The sequence below is a fragment of the Drosophila subpulchrella genome, unplaced genomic scaffold, assembly GCF_014743375.2.
Source record: "Drosophila subpulchrella strain 33 F10 #4 breed RU33 unplaced genomic scaffold, RU_Dsub_v1.1 Primary Assembly Seq437, whole genome shotgun sequence".
NCBI lineage: Eukaryota > Metazoa > Arthropoda > Insecta > Diptera > Drosophilidae > Drosophila > Drosophila subpulchrella.
In genome coordinates, this window is record NW_023665653.1 from 243727 (window position 1) to 261355 (window position 17629).

The window sequence follows — 17629 nt, forward strand, 5'->3', positions numbered from 1 at the left end:
AACTAAAGTACAACGGAACAAGAACTTACAGCATTTCATTAGGCAATAACACACTTCAGACCATCACTGTCAAAACACATCACAGACCACTTACGTACCTATTTTCCATGATAAGTCCGAGTTCCAAACTCACGCGAATAAGGCTTGAATTAGAAGAGTTCGACTTCACTGTAGACTATTTAGAGGGTAAAGATAATTACGTAGCAGTTGCGATATCGAGAATAACCATCGTAGAGCTAAAAGACATTACCAGAAATATAAATAAAGTCACTACAAGATATCAAAGTAGACAGAAATCCTGCGCAGGAGAAAAAGAAATAGAGTTGCCTAGGCAATCTATAGAAAAAGCTTCAAAGCCCAACGTATACGGAGTCATCAATAATGACGAAGTTCGTAAAGTAGTGACCTTGCACGTAAATAATATGACCTGTTTCTTCAAACATGGAAAACAAATAACTGCAAGATATAATGTTAACGATTTATTTACCAATGGAATTGTTGACTTAGGTCAGTTCTTCCAAGGGCTTAAAATGCAAGCCGGTATATATAAAATCAGCCAATTAGAAGTGCCACCGTGGGATAATATCATTGAACAAGTAGATAGATGATGTTAAAAAAAAAATAAAAAAAACTACTGAAATCATTGAGAGTAGCGCTACTCAATCCGGTGACAGGATTGGGGCGCGAGCGAAAATTGGGTAGACCTTCAGCTTTTTTTGGTTCTGGATAATATGCTTAGGTTAGGTTTGGTTAGGTAGGAGTGGTTGGAGATTAGTTAGTAATCCCCGCACTTAGGCCACACTGGGCCCCTTGTAATACCACGTGATCTCTGAGCAGATCCTTTTCCCTAGCTCATAGGTTGTTTGCTTATGCGAAGTATTTTGTTCTTCTTAGGAAACATAAGAGTTTTTGAATGTTTACGCCTTGAATGGCCGCAGGGTTCGGAAGTGTGTAGCTTCCTAGGGCTTGAAAGCCCTTTAGGCTATGCGCTGGGCAGAAGCATAGGAGGTGTTCAATGTTCTCCTCTTCGTCTATCTGTTTGCAGCTGCGGCAGAAGTCGTGGTTACTGAGTCCCAGCCTGAGCGCATGAGTCCCTATAAGACAGTGGCCCGTGAGGGCATTTAGGAGAGTGGAGATGTCCTCCCTGCTACATTGTAGGAGAGTTTTTGTTCTTTTCGAGTTGTAGTTTGGCCATGTGAGTCTAGAATTGTGGCATGTTGAGATTGAGTTCCAACGGTTGTTGGAAAGTGTATACAATCTCTGCCTGAGATGGAGCTTTCAGGTAGCCATGGGCATACCCACCGTGTGCTTATCACGAAGGATATCGGCGGTTGTCCAGGCACCCAGATGAGGTTGATTCTCAGATGAGTGGCCATCTCGTTAAGAGATTTGCGGCATTCAGAGATTGTTTTTGAGTTCGTTGTGTAGGAGTCGAGGGCCCTGAGGGCTGCTTGACTATCCGATAAGATGAAGATATCTATGTCTTGATGTACTGACGTGTTCAGGTGGGTAATAGCTTCCTGGATTGCCATGACTTCCGCTTGGAAAACACTACAGTGGTCTGGTAGGCGGAATGAGACTTTTATGTCTAGTTCGGGGGAAAAGACTCCCCCACCTGTTTGGGAGTTAAGCTTGGAGCCGTCTGTGTATATGTTGACGGCGTTTCCGAATTGGTGTGGGAGGTTGTCCCATTCTGTACGGGTGGATATAAAGATCTTGTATCTTCTTTCGAAGTTGACTATGGGTGGAACGTAGTCTGTACTACGTGGTAAGGGTGGAATGAGACTTGTATGTCTAGTTCGGGGGAAAGGACTCCCACACCTGTTTGGGAGTTAAGCTTGGAGCCGTCTGTGTATATGTTGACGGCGTTTTCGAATTGGTGTGGGAGGTTGTCCCATTCTGTACGGGTGGGTATAAAGATCTCGTATCTTCTTTCGAAGTTGACTATGGGTGGAACTAGTCTGTACTATCATTTGTACTGTTTTGATAGGATATTGGAGTGACCCGTAGAGCCTGTTGTCCATGCCGCTGCTTCGCGGAGCCTCAGTGCTGTTGCAGATGCCCAACTTTTGGCAAGTAGGTCCATGGGTTGGAGATCGAGAATTGTGTTTAGTGCCTCAGTATCGGTAGTGCGAAGCGCCCCATTGATGCAGAGCGCTGCGCTTCCTTGGATCTTGTGAAGGATCCGGAGGTTGCAATTCTTATCTAGAGAAGGCCACCAAACGATGTTTCCGTAGAAGCCAGTGAACTATCGTGGGGGAGAAACCGCACTTCCTCCCTATGGCTTTTTTACAAGCGAAGAAGGCTATGGCCGCTTTGCGTGTGCGATCTAGGATGTTATCTGTCCAGAGGAGCTTTTTGTCAAGGATGACACCTAGGTACTTTGCTTGGTTGCTAAGGGTTAGGCGCGTTTGGTATAGTTTTGGGAGAATTAGATTTGGTACCTTATACTTCCTTGTAAAGAGAACTAGTTCGGTCTTTCCTGGGTTAACTCCCAGTCCACATACAGCCGTCTACCTAGAGAGGGTAAATAGGGCTGTCTCCATTAGATTGCAAAGAGTTTGCGGGAATTTACCCTGCAGTAGGATAACCACGTCATCCGCGTAGGCTACCACTTTAGTGCCCGCCTCTTCTAGAAGTGATAGTAATTGTGATAGAGGTGAGAGTACACCCCCTTGTGGGGTTCCTCTGCTGACATTCCTGGTCGAGTGGGCTGATCCCATAGTGGAGTACACTACTCTGCTGGTTAGCATGGTGTGTATGAGTCCCACTATGGGCCGCTCAATGCCCAGTTCAGTCAGAGCACCAGTAATCGCCGTTGGGGTGACGTTGTTAAAGGCGCCTTCTATGTCTAGAAACGCTGCAAGAGAGTATTCCCTACTGCGGAAACCTCTCTCTATACTGTACACTAGAGAGTGGATCTACCCTTACCCTTACCCTGTTGATCTACCCTTACGGTACGCATGCTGTGCGTCAGAGAGTAGGCTATGGTCGATGGTTAGTCTGATATGGGTGTCAATTAGCCTTTCCAGGGTCTTCAACAAGAAGGAAGAGAGACTTATCGGGCGGAAGTCCTTTGGGTTGGTGTGGAAGGGTTTGCCGGCTTTCGGTATAAAAATTACTTTAACGTCCAGCCACCTTCTTGGAATGTGGTTTAGAGCAAGGCAGCCGTGGAAGTTGGCTGTCAGCCAGGGTGGGGATATATCTAGTGTCCGATGTAGCTGGGCCGGGAAGAACCCGTCCGGGCCGGGGGATTTGAAGGGCTTAAAAGAGTTAATAGCCCACTTAATGCGGTCAGGGTTCGAGATGTTGTCTATACTCTGTTCGTCTAAGTTCTCCTCTATGTTGAGGTCCTCCACTACATGGGTGTTCTTAGGGAAGTGGGTGTCTAACAGTAGTTCAAGGGTTTCCTGACTGTTTTCCGTCCAGCTGTCAGCACTGGTTTTTAGATAGCCAATGGTTGCTGGAGATTTTGCTAAAGTCGGGATGCCTCCGCAGTAGAGCTCTTCGTTTTGATATTCTAATTTCCTTTTTGTATAGGCTTAGTTTTGTATGGTATAAATTCCAGGAAGATTCGTTATTGTTGTATTTAGCTCTATTAAATTAAGTTCTACACTCTCTTTTAAGGTTCGCCAGGGTTGCGTTCCACCAAGGGGGTTTGTGCTTTGCTTTGACTGTTCTGCTTGGGCAAGCCCTTTTTATGGCCTCACCGCAGATGTCAGTAAAAGTATTAACTAGGTTATCTAATTCTTGACCGTTGAGTACGTGCGTCGGTGGAGCGTGTAGGTTCCTATTGAGAAGATTTTTGTAGTATCCCCAGTTGGTTAATCTTAGATTAGTAATGTTCTCGGCGGGAGGACAGCCTAGAGTTTTTGTAAATTCTATGTATCGGTGGTCTGAGAATGAGTGCTCGATCCCCACCTTCCACGCTTCTAGCTGGTTAAGTAGGGGATCAGATATTAGTGTAATGTCTAAGACTTCCCTCCTGTTTCTAGTGATGAAAGTTGGGTCATTACCTTTGTTGCAGATGAATAGATTTGATTGAAGGAGATAGTCGTATAGTAACTCACCCCTTTCGTTTGTGTTTGTACTTCCCCATTGCGTGTGGTGTGAGTTAGCGTCCCCACCCAGAATGAATTCCTTAGATGAGTGTGTGTTTATGAGTTGATGTGTAGTGGTGTTTGGTAATGGCCCGTCGTTGCCGGCCGAACTTAGCGGCAAAGAAAAAAGCACTGCCGGCGCTCAGAGAGAGCAAAGTGCGCGGCTAACTTATTCTATTGAATAATGAATTTTTCACGCCAACCCTAACGCCCACAACGCTTAAATCTGTCTTCCGCCGGTAGGTGGCGCATTTAAATCTCGCTTTGCTGCTTGCATATCTCCATTTCCCTTTGGTTCCTTAAGCTGAGTAACGGGTATCTGATAGTCGAGGTACTCGACTATAGCGTTGTCCCTTGTTTTTAATCTCACAATTTAAATAAATATTGGTCTGCGACAGACTTACCTGGGAATGGTATAGGTATCACTTTTGAATCACTGGTTTATTTTATTTAACTACGTTAATTGCGGGTAATTCTAACTCCTTCACATAAGTAAACGCAAGTGAAAGAAAAAAGGCGCGTGCCTTTCAGAAAAACAAGCAACAACAACAACGGTCCCGCTAATCCGTTGTTGTTCTGTTTTTTGGCATGTCCCGTTTGGTTTATGCACCTTCCATTGCACATAGAAGCAGGGTATTTATAGACATATCCGGCTGTGCAAATCGTTATATATATTTTTAAAGCTTCACATACTAATAAATAAAATTAATAATTATGTACATTTTGTTAAGAAATACAAATATTTTAAAACCCACACCAATTATTTTAATTGGCTGTTTAAACATATACGAAAAAATGTCGCATTATTTAAAAGGCAAGGGTGCACAAAAGTCTAGCTATTTTAATTGCTGTGCCTCCTTGCCTTCACCCACATTTTTCCAGCTAGGACATGGCGAGAGAGGGAGCCCAAAAGTACGTTGTGCCTTCTCTTTGCGGACCCTGACTGAGAGCGCGTCTTTTTGCCGCCGTTGCGCTCAGCTCTGCCGACGTCGCTGCTATGCTGACGTCGCAGTCGACTTCGTGATGATTGGGCGCTTATACTCAATTGTGGAACTGCTGGGTATAAATTCTTATAATACCCACTGAAATCCTTTTGTGAAAAATATTTTATTTGCAAATCTTAAACGGCTTGAACACATTTCCCTTAAAGGGCAAAACTAATATAAAATTTTAAACTGATTTTTATTATTTTCAAATTGAAACTGCATTCCTGTGTGTAAACAAATACATATACAAAGTTTAAACAAATAGAAGCACGGCTTTCCCTCACACCTTTCCGATACCTTATTGGTAACAAAATAATATAATTATTAACTAGCATCAGTGGGAAAACCCAAAAACAGCGTTTGTAAGAATGTCTTGCAGATATTGAAAAATTTTAAAATTAAAAGATTAGAGTTCAATAAAATATTTGCAATACGGAACAGGTTATTTTCGAATGTAATTTATGTGCTCTAATTTATACGCTTTAAACTAGTGTTTATTTTGTAATTTCGCGAAAAAACAAAATTAGTATAAAATTTCTAGGGATAAAGAGAAATAAAAATCGATATTTATTCAATGTCATATTTAGTTATGCATCAAACGCTTTTACTTAAAAAAGATTTTCACAAAAAGCAAATCACTTGAAGTTCTGATACACCTACGGCATTGGTTGGACGGGTTCACCAGCCGTCAAAACCTTAAATATTGTTCTATAGTGTGCCGACCGCAATTTTAGTAGTCCCCAGCGACTCCTTTAAAAGTGACGCTTAAAAATATTATAGATTTACTTTTAAGTCTTCTTTTCGATGAAACTGATAGTTTGGGAGATATGGCTGCCATAATATGGTAGCCGAAAGTTGTTTTGAAGCTCAATTGACCTGCCGCGGCGCATTTGAACCGCTTTTTTGTCGAAACCACGAATAAAAGCGGTGGGCACGATAACTCAAAGTTTACAACCCACATAATTCAAATTTGTTGACACATTTTTAAGTTAATTTTAGGAATTAAGATCAAAAAATTAGTCAAAAGTTCAAGTTTTATTTAAGTCTCTTAGTTTAATTCGATTTGGAAATACACTAACAGAAACAAGTTACTTTCAATTTTCGGATGATCCTGTCACCATCTATGATGTCCACCGGACGGGTGGTTTTTTGTTTGCAGTGTCAGCAAAAATGGTTTCATCAATTTTCAAAGTGCGTGTTTTTGACACGATCAGATCAACAAGGAAGAACGCTGTGGTCGAGTGCGTGGGGGCAAAAGTGAGATTGATATATGCAAGCAGCAAAGAGAGATTGTAAAGCGCCACCTACCACCCATTTCAATATATGGTTATTGTGGGCGTGGCAAGACTTAGGTCAATCGACAGGTAATTAAAAGAACAATACATGCATTGTGAAATGGATTTCAGTTAACACTTTTTTCTTTTATGAAAACTGTAGGAGCCACAGTCTTGGGCGGTTTGTGGCCGTCAGATGGGGCGCGCCATGTTCGTGTAACAAACTTTCGCTGCTTACGAAGAGTAGGAATCTAATTACGATTTGGTCTTGTTTAATATTTTGCAGTTTTTATTTTATTTAAAAAATAGCATTCCTTATAGCAGAGTATTTGGGATTTATTGCAATTTTCGTACCGCAGTCCAAAACATCGTTGCTCTTCAAACCGTACAACAGCTCAGATTCGGTCTGAAATTTCTGTTACAAAATAAATATTAAATAACACGAAAACTAAATCCATCCATACCATTACGTTACCAAAAGAAATATCATTATAATCTTGTGAATCTTCTATATCCAGTACTTCCGCGTTAGAAATAATATGTTTCTTGAAATAGTAGATCGCTGAAGCATCATTACTTTCCAATATACCTTTGAAAATACTTTTCGTTGCATTGTGGTGTAGCTTTTCGTCTGAAAAGTACAATTCTAGAGTGTTCCCGTTAACGTAACTAGAAGCGTAAAATAAAGACGCTATGCGTGAAATTGTGAAATGATCTGCTTTCCTTATAGCCTGTGTTAATAATGGACCACATAGTTCTTTATATAGCTGCATTTGATTATCTTGAGAAAAGTTTCCAGCCGTTGAACATTTACTAAATAGAGCACAATAAGTATTTCCACTTTTTTCTGTTGATAATGGAAATAGTAAAGCACACATTTTTCTAGGTACTTTAATTAAACCCACCAGCTGTATTTTAAAATAAGGCAGATGTTCGTTTCTCAGCTTTTTTAAAGCCACCACTATTCGACACTTTTTCTTTACGAGTATTTCTGTGGGCAACAGGAAGGCGTGGGCTTGGTTGTCGTGGAATATTAAAACTTTCCAATGGGAACTGTGCAACAGGCGCTGGCTCTCAATAGATATAAGGTTAAACAATGCATAAATGCAACCTGCGCGAAGACCCTGATCCTGCGCCAGCTGTAACTGCACAGCGACGCTGTGACAGCTAGGTACGTGGCTATGGAATTCTACAGACATTTTAAGTACCGCACTAAATATGTTGACGTCTTTACTTACAGAAATTAGTTTTTGCATTTCGTACTCCTTCTGTAGCTCTCGCTCAAACAAATGTTGCTGCCTTTTTTCAAACCGCGAGACTATGGAATTTTGTCTCAATCCCATTGGGCGATTTAAGTCTGAAGCCAAAATTTTTAGAATCGGACCAGATGATTTCTGTATAGGTAAGTTAAAGCCAATGCAGTAAAATATGTTATTGTCGCTCAGACAGGCCAATTCTTTTCTATGGTCTACCCAAGTGCAGGCCTGAATGCCGATTACTGGCTTAATCAAGGTGTGGACAAAGCACTCGTCAAACTGGATGTTGTACATAAATCTCAGTCGCACCAGCTGATCTCCGTCCGTGTAGTATATGTCACCATTGTCACTTGTCGCATCGTAATCCATCCATTCAGAACCAGTGTGATAAATCTGACTTTGTTTTATTGCAAGAAGACTAGATACGTACCACATGTCAACACTACCACTGCTGAGGACAACCAAACAAAGGTTCTCAATTGGTAGGAGGCGAATACATCTTACATGAGATGAGTACACGCATAGTAGCTCAATGTGGTAGCCTGGATATGAACTCTCTGATAAACCAGTAATATTAAAAGTCAAAACAAAAACATGTCCAGCTATGCTGAAGATGTGAACGTAATGCGGTTGTTCCTCTTTTAACCCAAGCAGGTTCTGCACAAACTGTTTTTCCTCTTCAGTGACCTTTAAAGCGGTAAGAGTGTACTCGTCATGCTGCCACTCGCACTGAAATATGTTCTTATCGTCAAAAGTAATATCGAATGTATATTGCAGTGTGGACTTGACGTTTTCGAAGCTAGGAAGATCAAGATACATCTGTAACAGCAGGCGTTGATCCTCCACTTTTATCACGCTAAATCCATCATTTAGAACAGCTAAACAGCGGACTCCACTGACACATTTTATTAAATTTAAGGCCTTGATTGAGCCGAAGCAGTAGACATCTCCATCCGACATAAGCATAACCGTGTTGTACTTTAAAGTGTGCACGCTCCTGATATAGTGTTCTCCCAACATGGGCAGTGGAACTCGCACCATATCCATTTTAGTCCTGGTGTTATCTTTACGGTTCTTGAAGCGTAAGTTTAGCAAATAGTACTTGTTCCATGTGATAAACACAGACTTGCCGGCATGCGCTGCAGACACAATGAGTCCACATGCCAAAAAAAGGGTGTCATCCTTAATCAACCATGGGTTTTCATTTACCAGTTCCATGGCCAATGTATTGTCAGTCTCGAAATTAATTGAGGCGCCTTAACAAAATACGGATTAGGCATTATTCTCACTAGGGGAAATCCTAAAAGACAACAACGGTATGAAATTAATCAGAATTCTACACCGTTTTCATTATGGAAGCTTCGCGTTTGCGTCCATTTAAGTGAAGAGGGGTGGAGGGAAAACTTCCGTTTCAGGGCTACAAAATAGAACTACGGTGTCTTAACTACCAGATTCAGCAGAATCAATTTTATTAAGCTTAGTACTCAGATCGGCTAAGATTTTAACTAGTCGAAAAATCTTATTCTTTGTAGTGTGACCGAAGTATTTAAAGTTCACCCGGAATGCGTGTAGCATGGTCTTACTGTCAAGCAGTTGGGTTTATTTTTATTGACAAACGAAAAATTGGAGGATTTTAAAAACACGAATCTGTTGGTTCACAAAGAAATACAAATAAATGGAATGTTCAAGGGATGATATTATTTAATTTAATTAGTAGTTTAAGGCTTCCTTCTCTTGTTTTGGATACTTCGCCGTTTTCTCTGCGCCACTTGCAGTCCAGTTCCGATTCGCAATGTGCCAACATGGGCCTTAAGTGAGTCGGGAAGACGGATTGGGAAATGGGTTGTTCCGCTGATGCTGCAGGAAGTCGCCCAGCATTCTGGCAATGGCTGGTAATAGCTCATCCAGGTGTCCCTTAGCGGGCGGCCTTTTTTCCTCCTTCCTATATAAGCCAGCGAGTTCTCCATCTCCTCATAAGCTCTCAAGAAGCTGGTGGTGGTGGAGACCTGTGATTCCCCTATGGAGAGCTCGTCGGAGATCGTATGGTGGCTCTGCTAAAAATATACTTCTATCAGTACAACGTTAAGCCTAGTACTCAGATCGGCTAAGAGTTTTACTAGTCGAAAAATCTTATTCTTGTTGTGTGACCGAAGTTTTTAAAGTTCACCCGCAATGCATGTGGCATAGTCTTACTGTCAAGCAGCTGGGTTTGTTGCCAGACGGAAAACAAATCAATTGGAGAAATTAAATAAGGAGGACTCTGCTGGTACACAGAGAATTAAAAAAAAAATGTAATGTTCAACGAATGTTTTTATTTTTGTAAATTAGTAGTTTAAAGCTTCCTTCTCGTCCCACGGATGCTTCGCCATCTTTCCCGCTCCGCCGCAGTCCAGCTCCGAGTAACAAAAGGCATATTGGACCTTGAGGAAGTGGGAGCCGGATTGGGAACGGGGTTGATCCGCTAATGCTGCTGGAAGTCGCCCAGCATCCTGGCAGGGGCTGGCCATGGCTTCTCCAACTGTTCCTTAGTGGGCGCCCTATTTTCCTCCTCCACATAGAAGACAGCGCGTCCTCCAGCTCCGCTTAAGCTGTCGGGCTCAGATAAAAAGAAATGGCGATTAGTAATTGACTATCATCAGATCAATAAAAAACTATTGTCTGATAAGTTCCCTCTACCTAGAATTGATGACATTTTAGACCAACTAGGTAGAGCAAAATATTTTTCATGTCTCGACTTAATGTCAAGTTTTCACCAAATCGAGCTTGAAAAAAGCTCTAGAGATATAACGTTCTTATCAACAAGCCATGGTTCGTATCGCTTCACGCGATTACCATTCAGCTAGAAAATAGCTCCAAACTCTTTTCAGAGAATGATGACTATAGCATTCTCTGGACTAGATCCTTCTCAAGCATTTCTTTACATGGATAATCTAATAGTCATTGGTTGTTCCGAAAAACATATGCTTAAAAACTTATCTGATGTTTTTGAGAAATGTAGGAAATACAACCAGAAATTACATCCTGAAAAATGCTCATTTTTAATGCATGAAGTAACTTTTCTAGGACATAAATGCACTGATAAAAGAATCTTGCCCGACAGCGCTAGAAGATTTGTTGCATTCTGCAATTACTACTGATGTTTTATTTAAAACTTTGCCGACTATTCTCGTCACATAACTAAGTTATGCAAAAAAAATGTAAAATTTGAATGGACAGCTGACTGCCAGCATGCGTTCGAACATCCTAAATCGGCTTTAATAGAACCAACATTGTTACAATACACAGATTTCAGTAAAGAATTTTACATAATAACAGATGCTAGTGAGCAAGCTTGTGGAGCATTTCTAACTCAAAAGAAAAGTGGACTCCAACTCCCAGTTGCATACGCATCAATATTGTTTACAAAGGGTGAAAGTAACTAAAGTACAACGGAACAAGAACTTACAGCAATTCATTAGGCAATAACACACTTCAGACCATCACTGTCAAAACACATCACAGACCACTTACGTACCTATTTTCCATGATAAATCCGAGTTCCAAACTCACGCGAATAAGGCTTGAATTAGAAGAGTTCGACTTCACTGTAGACTATTTAGAGGGTAAAGATAATTACGTAGCAGATGCGATATCGAGAATAACCATCGAAGAGCTAAAAGACATTACCAGAAATATAAATAAAGTCACTACAAGATATCAAAGTAGACAGAAATCCTGCGCAGGAGAAAAAGAAATAGAGTTGCCTAGGCAATCTATAGAAAAAGCTTCAAAGCCCAACGTATACGGAGTCATCAATAATGACGAAGTTCGTAAAGTAGTGACCTTGCACGTAAATAATATGACCTGTTTCTTCAAACATGGAAAACAAATTACTGCAAGATATAATGTTAACGATTTATTTACCAATGGAATTGTTGACTTAGGTCAGTTCTTCCAAGGGCTTAAAATGCAAGCCGGTATATATAAAATCAGCCAATTAGAAGTGCCACCGTGGGATAATATCATTGAACAAGTAGATAGATGATTTTAAAAAAATAAAAAAAGACACTGAAATCATTGAGAGTAGCGCTACTCAATCCGGTGACAGGATTGGGGCGCGAGCGAAAATTGGGTAGACCTTCAGCTTTTTTTGGTTCTGGATAATATGCTTAGGTTAGGTTTGGTTAGGTAGGAGTGGTTGGAGATTAGTTAGTAATCCCCGCACTTAGGCCACACTGGGCCCCTTGTGGTACCACGTGATCTCTGAGCAGATCCTTTTCCCTAGCTCATAGGTTGTTTGCTTATGCGAAGTATTTTGTTCTTCTTAGGAAACATAAGAGTTTTTGAATGTTTACGCCTTGAATGGCCGCAGGGTTCGGAAGTGTGTAGCTTCCTAGGGCTTGAAAGCCCTTTAGGCTATGCGCTGGGCAGAAGCATAGGAGGTGTTCAATGTTCTCCTCTTCGTCTATCTGTTTGCAGCTGCGGCAGAAGTCGTGGTTACTGAGTCCCAGCCTGAGCGCATGAGTCCCTATAAGACAGTGGCCCGTGAGGGCATTTAGGAGAGTGGAGATGTCCTCCCTGCTACATTGTAGGAGAGTTTTTGTTCTTTTCGAGTTGTAGTTTGGCCATGTGAGTCTAGAATTGTGGCATGTTGAGATTGAGTTCCAACGGTTGTTGGAAAGTGTATACAATCTCTGCCTGAGATGGAGCTTTCAGGTAGCCATGGGCATACCCACCGTGTGCTTATCACGAAGGATATCGGCGGTTGTCCAGGCACCCAGATGAGGTTGATTCTCAGATGAGTGGCCATCTCGTTAAGAGATTTGCGGCATTCAGAGATTGTTTTTGAGTTCGTTGTGTAGGAGTCGAGGGCCCTGAGGGCTGCTTGACTATCCGATAAGATGAAGATATCTATGTCTTGATGTACTGACGTGTTCAGGTGGGTAATAGCTTCCTGGATTGCCATGACTTCCGCTTGGAAAACACTACAGTGGTCTGGTAGGCGGAATGAGACTTTTATGTCTAGTTCGGGGGAAAAGACTCCCCCACCTGTTTGGGAGTTAGGCTTGGAGCCGTCTGTGTATATGTTGACGGCGTTTTCGAATTGGTGTGGGAGGTTGTCCCATTCTGTACGGGTGGGTATAAAGATCTTGTATCTTCTTTCGAAGTTGACTATGGGTGGAACGTGGTCTGTACTACGTGGTAAGGGTGGAATGAGACTTTTATGTCTAGTTCGGGGGAAAAGACTCCCACACCTGTTTGGGAGTTAAGCTTGGAGCCGTCTGTGTATATGTTGACGGCGTTTTCGAATTGGTGTGGGAGGTTGTCCCATTCTGTACGGGTGGGTATAAAGATCTTGTATCTTCTTTCGAAGTTGACTATGGTTGGAACTAGTCTGTACTATCATTGGTACTGTTTTGATAGGATATTGGAGTGACCCGTAGAGCCTGTTGTCCATGCCGCTGCTTCGCGGAGCCTCAGTGCTGTTGCAGATGCCCAACTTTTGGCAAGTAGGTCCATGGGTTGGAGATCGAGAATTGTGTTTAGTGCCTCAGTATCGGTAGTGCGAAGCGCCCCATTGATGCAGAGCGCTGCGCTTCTTTGGATCTTGTGAAGGATCCGGAGGTTGCAATTCTTATCTAGAGAAGGCCACCAAACGATGTTTCCGTAGAAGCCAGTGAACTATCGTGGGGGAGAAACCGCACTTCCTCCCTATGGCTTTTTTACAAGCGAAGAAGGCTATGGCCGCTTTGCGTGTGCGATCTAAGATGTTATCTGTCCAGAGGAGCTTTTTGTCAAGGATGACACCTAGGTACTTTGCTTGGTTGCTAAGGGTTAGGCGCGTTTGGTATAGTTTTGGGAGAATTAGATTTGGTACCTTATACTTCCTTGTAAAGAGAACTAGTTCGGTCTTTCCTGGGTTAACTCCCAGTCCACATACAGCCGTCTACCTAGAGAGGGTAAATAGGGCTGTCTCCATTAGATTGCAAAGAGTTTGCGGGAATTTACCCTGCAGTAGGATAACCACGTCATCCGCGTAGGCTACCACTTTAGTGCCCGCCTCTTCTAGAAGTGATAGTAATTGTGATAGAGGTGAGAGTACACCCCCTTGTGGGGTTCCTCTGCTGACATTCCTGGTCGAGTGGGCTGATCCCATAGTGGAGTACACTACTCTGCTGGTTAGCATGGTGTGTATGAGTCCCACTATGGGCCGCTCAATGCCCAGTTCAGTCAGAGCACCAGTAATCGCCGTTGGGGTGACGTTGTTAAAGGCGCCTTCTATGTCTAGAAACGCTGCAAGAGAGTATTCCCTACTGCGGAAACCTCTCTCTATACTGTACACTAGAGAGCGGATCTACCCTTACCCTTACCCTGTTGATCTACCCTTACGGTACGCATGCTGTGCGTCAGAGAGTAGGCTATGGTCGATGGTTAGTCTGATATGGGTGTCAATTAGCCTTTCCAGGGTCTTCAACAAGAAGGAAGAGAGACTTATCGGGCGGAAGTCCTTTGGGTTGGTGTGGAAGGGTTTGCCGGCTTTCGGTATAACAATTACTTTAACGTCCAGCCACCTTCTTGGAATGTGGTTTAGAGCAAGGCAGTCGTGGAAGATGGCTGTCAGCCAGGGTGGGGATATATCTAGTGTCCGTTGTAGCTGGGCCGGGAAGAACCCGTCCCGGCCCGGGGATTTGAAGGGCTTAAAAGAGTTAATAGCCCACTTAATGCGGTCAGGGTTCGAGATGTTGTCTATACTCTGTTCGTCTAAGTTCTCCTCTATGTTGAGGTCCTCCACTACATGGGTGTTCTTAGGGAAGTGGGTGTCTAACAGTAGTTCAAGGGTTTCCTGACTGTTTTCCGTCCAGCTGTCAGCACTGGTTTTTAGATAGCCAATGGTTGCTGGAGATTTTGCTAAAATTGTTCTGAGTCGGGATGCCTCCGCAGTAGAGCTCTTCGTTTTGATATTCTAATTTCCTTTTTGTATAGGCTTAGTTTTGTATGGTATAAATTCCAGGAAGATTCGCTATTGTTTTATTTAGCTCTATTAAATTAAGTTCTACACTCTCTTTAAGGGTTCGCCAGGGTTTCGTCCACCAAGGGGGTTTGTGCTTTGCTTTGACTGTTCTGCTTGGGCAAGTCCTTTTTATGGCCTCACCGCAGATGTCAGTAAAAGTATTAACTAGGTTATCTAATTCTTGACCGTTGAGTACGTGCGTTGGTGGAGCGTGTAGGTTCCTTGTTTGTGGGGAAGACAACAAATATGCCACCCTTATATTTATAATTAATAACGCACGAATAGGTTATATTAAAATGTATAGCGTTTATTCGGAGCGGCAGACGGACTGTGAATGTATAAAAAGCTTGGCTCCAAGATCTTCATATAGACATATGCAGGCTTACAAAGTAGTTGCTGAATAGATAAGCGACAGCTTTAGTGGTGTATGAAAGAAGGCGAAAGATAAGCAGAGAGCGCTGCAGGTACCGTCGTACACCTATGCGCGCATGACTAGGCGCTGGCGATCTGCTCCGAACATACTCCCCCCGTTGGAAGGGGTAAGGTTCCAACTATCTCGGAATCGATGGGCAGAACGGCTAGCTTGGCGACGGCTCTCTTGATCAGACCCGTAGCTGTACGGACCATGGCTACTCTGATGACTCCGTCCCCGCCGGGTATGACTTCCTGGATGCACCCAAGCTGCCATCTCAAGGGTGGAACGTTGTCCTCCTTCAGCAAAACTATGCGTCCAACCTTGATGTTAGACGTTTCGAAGCGCCACTTGCTCCTCTCTTGAAGTAGGGACAAATACTCGCTGCTCCACAAATACTTGCTGCATCTGGGTAACCCGCTGCCATCTGCTGAGGCGGTCTTCGCGGAGATGAGTAATGCCAGGCTCAGGAAACTTAGTGTAGCTGGAACCCTTCAGGAAATGCGCCGGTGTTAGCACCTCAAGGCTTTCAGCATTTTCTGAAATTGGACAGAGTGGACGGGAGTTAAGGATGGCAGAAATCTCATATGCAAGAGTTCTTAATTCATCGATGGCTAAGATGGATGCACCGACGACTCTGTAGAAGTGAAATTTAGCTGACTTCACAGCGGCCTCCCATAAACCACCGAAGTGCGGGGCACGCGGAGGGATGAACTTCCAATCGATCCCATCAGCTAAACAGACGGAAGATATCGATGCTGTGTGCTGCTCGCTCAAAAAGAGCTCTTTCAGCTCGACAAAGTTTGTAGCATTGTCGCTCCAAATGGTACGCGGACTGCCTCTAAGGCTGATGAATCTCCTCAGCGCTGCGATGAAAGAATCCGTCGTGAGATCCTGGACCACTTCCAAATGAGCAGCCTTCGTGGAAAAACAGACAAAGACGGCGATAAAGCACTTGTGGGGTGCCTTATTTCTGGCCTTTGCCTTATGATAGAATGGCCCACAATAGTCCACTCCTGTGGTATGAAAAGCTGGATTAGGCTGCACTCTATTTGCTGGAAGGCTACCCATGACGTGCTCCCAAGTAACAGGTTTCATTCGGAAACATCGGACGCATTTGTTGATAACGCTGGCGACAAACTTGCGGCCTCCAATCGGCCAGTACCTTTGCCGTAATGCGGCAAGCAGCGCCTGCGATCCTCCATGCAAATATTTCTCATGATAATAAACGATGATCGCCTTGGTGACTGGATGATCCTTGGGCAACAGTATCGGATGCCTCGTATCGTAGTCCAAGTTTGCGTTCTGAAGCCTTCCACCCACGCGAAGTAACCCATCGGAGCCGAGTATAGGCCTAAGCGAAACCAGCTTGCTTTTCTGTGGAAACGGCTTGCCCTGGCTAAGAGATCCATACTCCTTCGCCAAGTTAACCTGTTGGATGCTCCTCAGAAGAAGTACAGTTCCAGAGTTGATCTCCTCCACCGAAAGTCGACCTTTTAACGGCGCAGATTTGGCTCTGCAATTTGAAATGAATCGATAAATGTATGCAAATACGCGCTGCAACTTATCGAAAGAGTTGAGGAATTTGCAGTTTGATGAACTGTCTATGCAAACGGCCCCAATTAGAGCCACAGAACGGCGCTCTGGAAGATCCTTTACTGAGTCTAGCAGGGACGGCCAATTTGACGAGCTTTGCAGAAGGAATGGAGGCCCGTTAGCCCAAAGGGAATGTTCCAACAATTCTCTTGGGGTACATCCTCGCGATATGACGTCTGCAGGGTTCAAGCTTGTAGGAACGTGATGCCAAGACATGCCTTTCGTCATCTCCTGAATTTTCGCGATTCTGTTTGATACGAAAACGTTAAACTCCCTCGGAGGTTGCCGAATCCACGCCAACACAATGGACGAGTCCGACCAGCAATGAAAGGTGCAATCGAAATCTATGGCTTCCTTGGCGTTTACGATTAGCTCAGCCAATAAAAGCGCTGCGGAAAGTTCTAATCTTGGAATTGTTAAGGCCTTCAATGGAGCTACCCTTGACTTGGCACAGAGCAGATGGACTTTCGATTCTCCATTGGTCTCCGATCGCAAGTATAGACACGCTCCATAAGCTGACATGCTAGCATCGCAGAATCCATGCAACTCAACGGAAGCCCTTGGTTGCAGTACGAATCGTGGGAATTTTAAGTTCTGTACGACCGATAACTGTGAGGTCAACTCCCCCCATGACGAAAGAATGGGCTCTGGCAGTGCATCATCCCAATCCACGTTCGCACTCCATAGAGATTGCAGAAAAATCTTAGATTTTGTGATAATAGGAGTTATTAAACCGAGTGGATCATAGAATTTGGCAATCGTCGACAATGCAACCCGCTTAGTGGGTCGTTGATTGGTTGGCAGTTGAGAAAAATAAAATAGGAGCTGATCAGAAGATGGATCCCAGACTAGTCCCAATGCCTTGGCGACATCCGATCCATCGTGAAATTTGATTAACTGCTCCTTGTCGCATTCAGACTTTCCCTTCAGGGCTGCTGACTCATTCGAACACCATTTCCGAATTGGAAAGTGGCCTCGCGACAGTAGTTCCTTCACCTGACGACGAATTTCTCT

General features: G+C 43.4%; 1 protein-coding gene across 7 annotated transcripts; it reads right to left on the reverse strand.

The window, feature by feature from the left end:
- Nucleotides 1-6621: 6621 nt before the first annotated feature.
- On the reverse strand, nucleotides 6622-8991 carry LOC119562386. Of its 7 annotated transcripts, XM_037875576.1 has the most exons (3): nucleotides 8047-8991; nucleotides 6825-7029; nucleotides 6622-6775 (listed from the first exon to the last, which is right to left on the reverse strand). In XM_037875576.1, the coding sequence occupies exons 1-3, from the start codon at nucleotides 8832-8834 to the stop codon at nucleotides 6659-6661; spliced, it is 1110 nt and encodes a 369-aa protein (XP_037731504.1). In that variant the 5' UTR covers nucleotides 8835-8991; the 3' UTR covers nucleotides 6622-6658. The 7 variants fall into 7 exon arrangements, with proteins under 7 accessions (XP_037731504.1, XP_037731500.1, XP_037731499.1 ...); XM_037875572.1 differs by having other exon boundaries at nucleotides 6622-6766; nucleotides 6825-8991; XM_037875571.1 differs by having other exon boundaries at nucleotides 6825-8991.
- Nucleotides 8992-17629: the final 8638 nt, after the last annotated feature.

Coding starts and splice junctions, on each gene's coding strand:
- LOC119562386 (XM_037875571.1), bottom strand. CDS start 8,834: ATGGAACTGGTAAATGAAAACCCATGGTTGATTAAGGATGACACCCTT. Junction 6,776..6,824: donor TTTCTTTTGGTAACGTAATG/GTATGGATGGAT, acceptor ATTTTGTAACAG/AAATTTCAGACCGAATCTGA.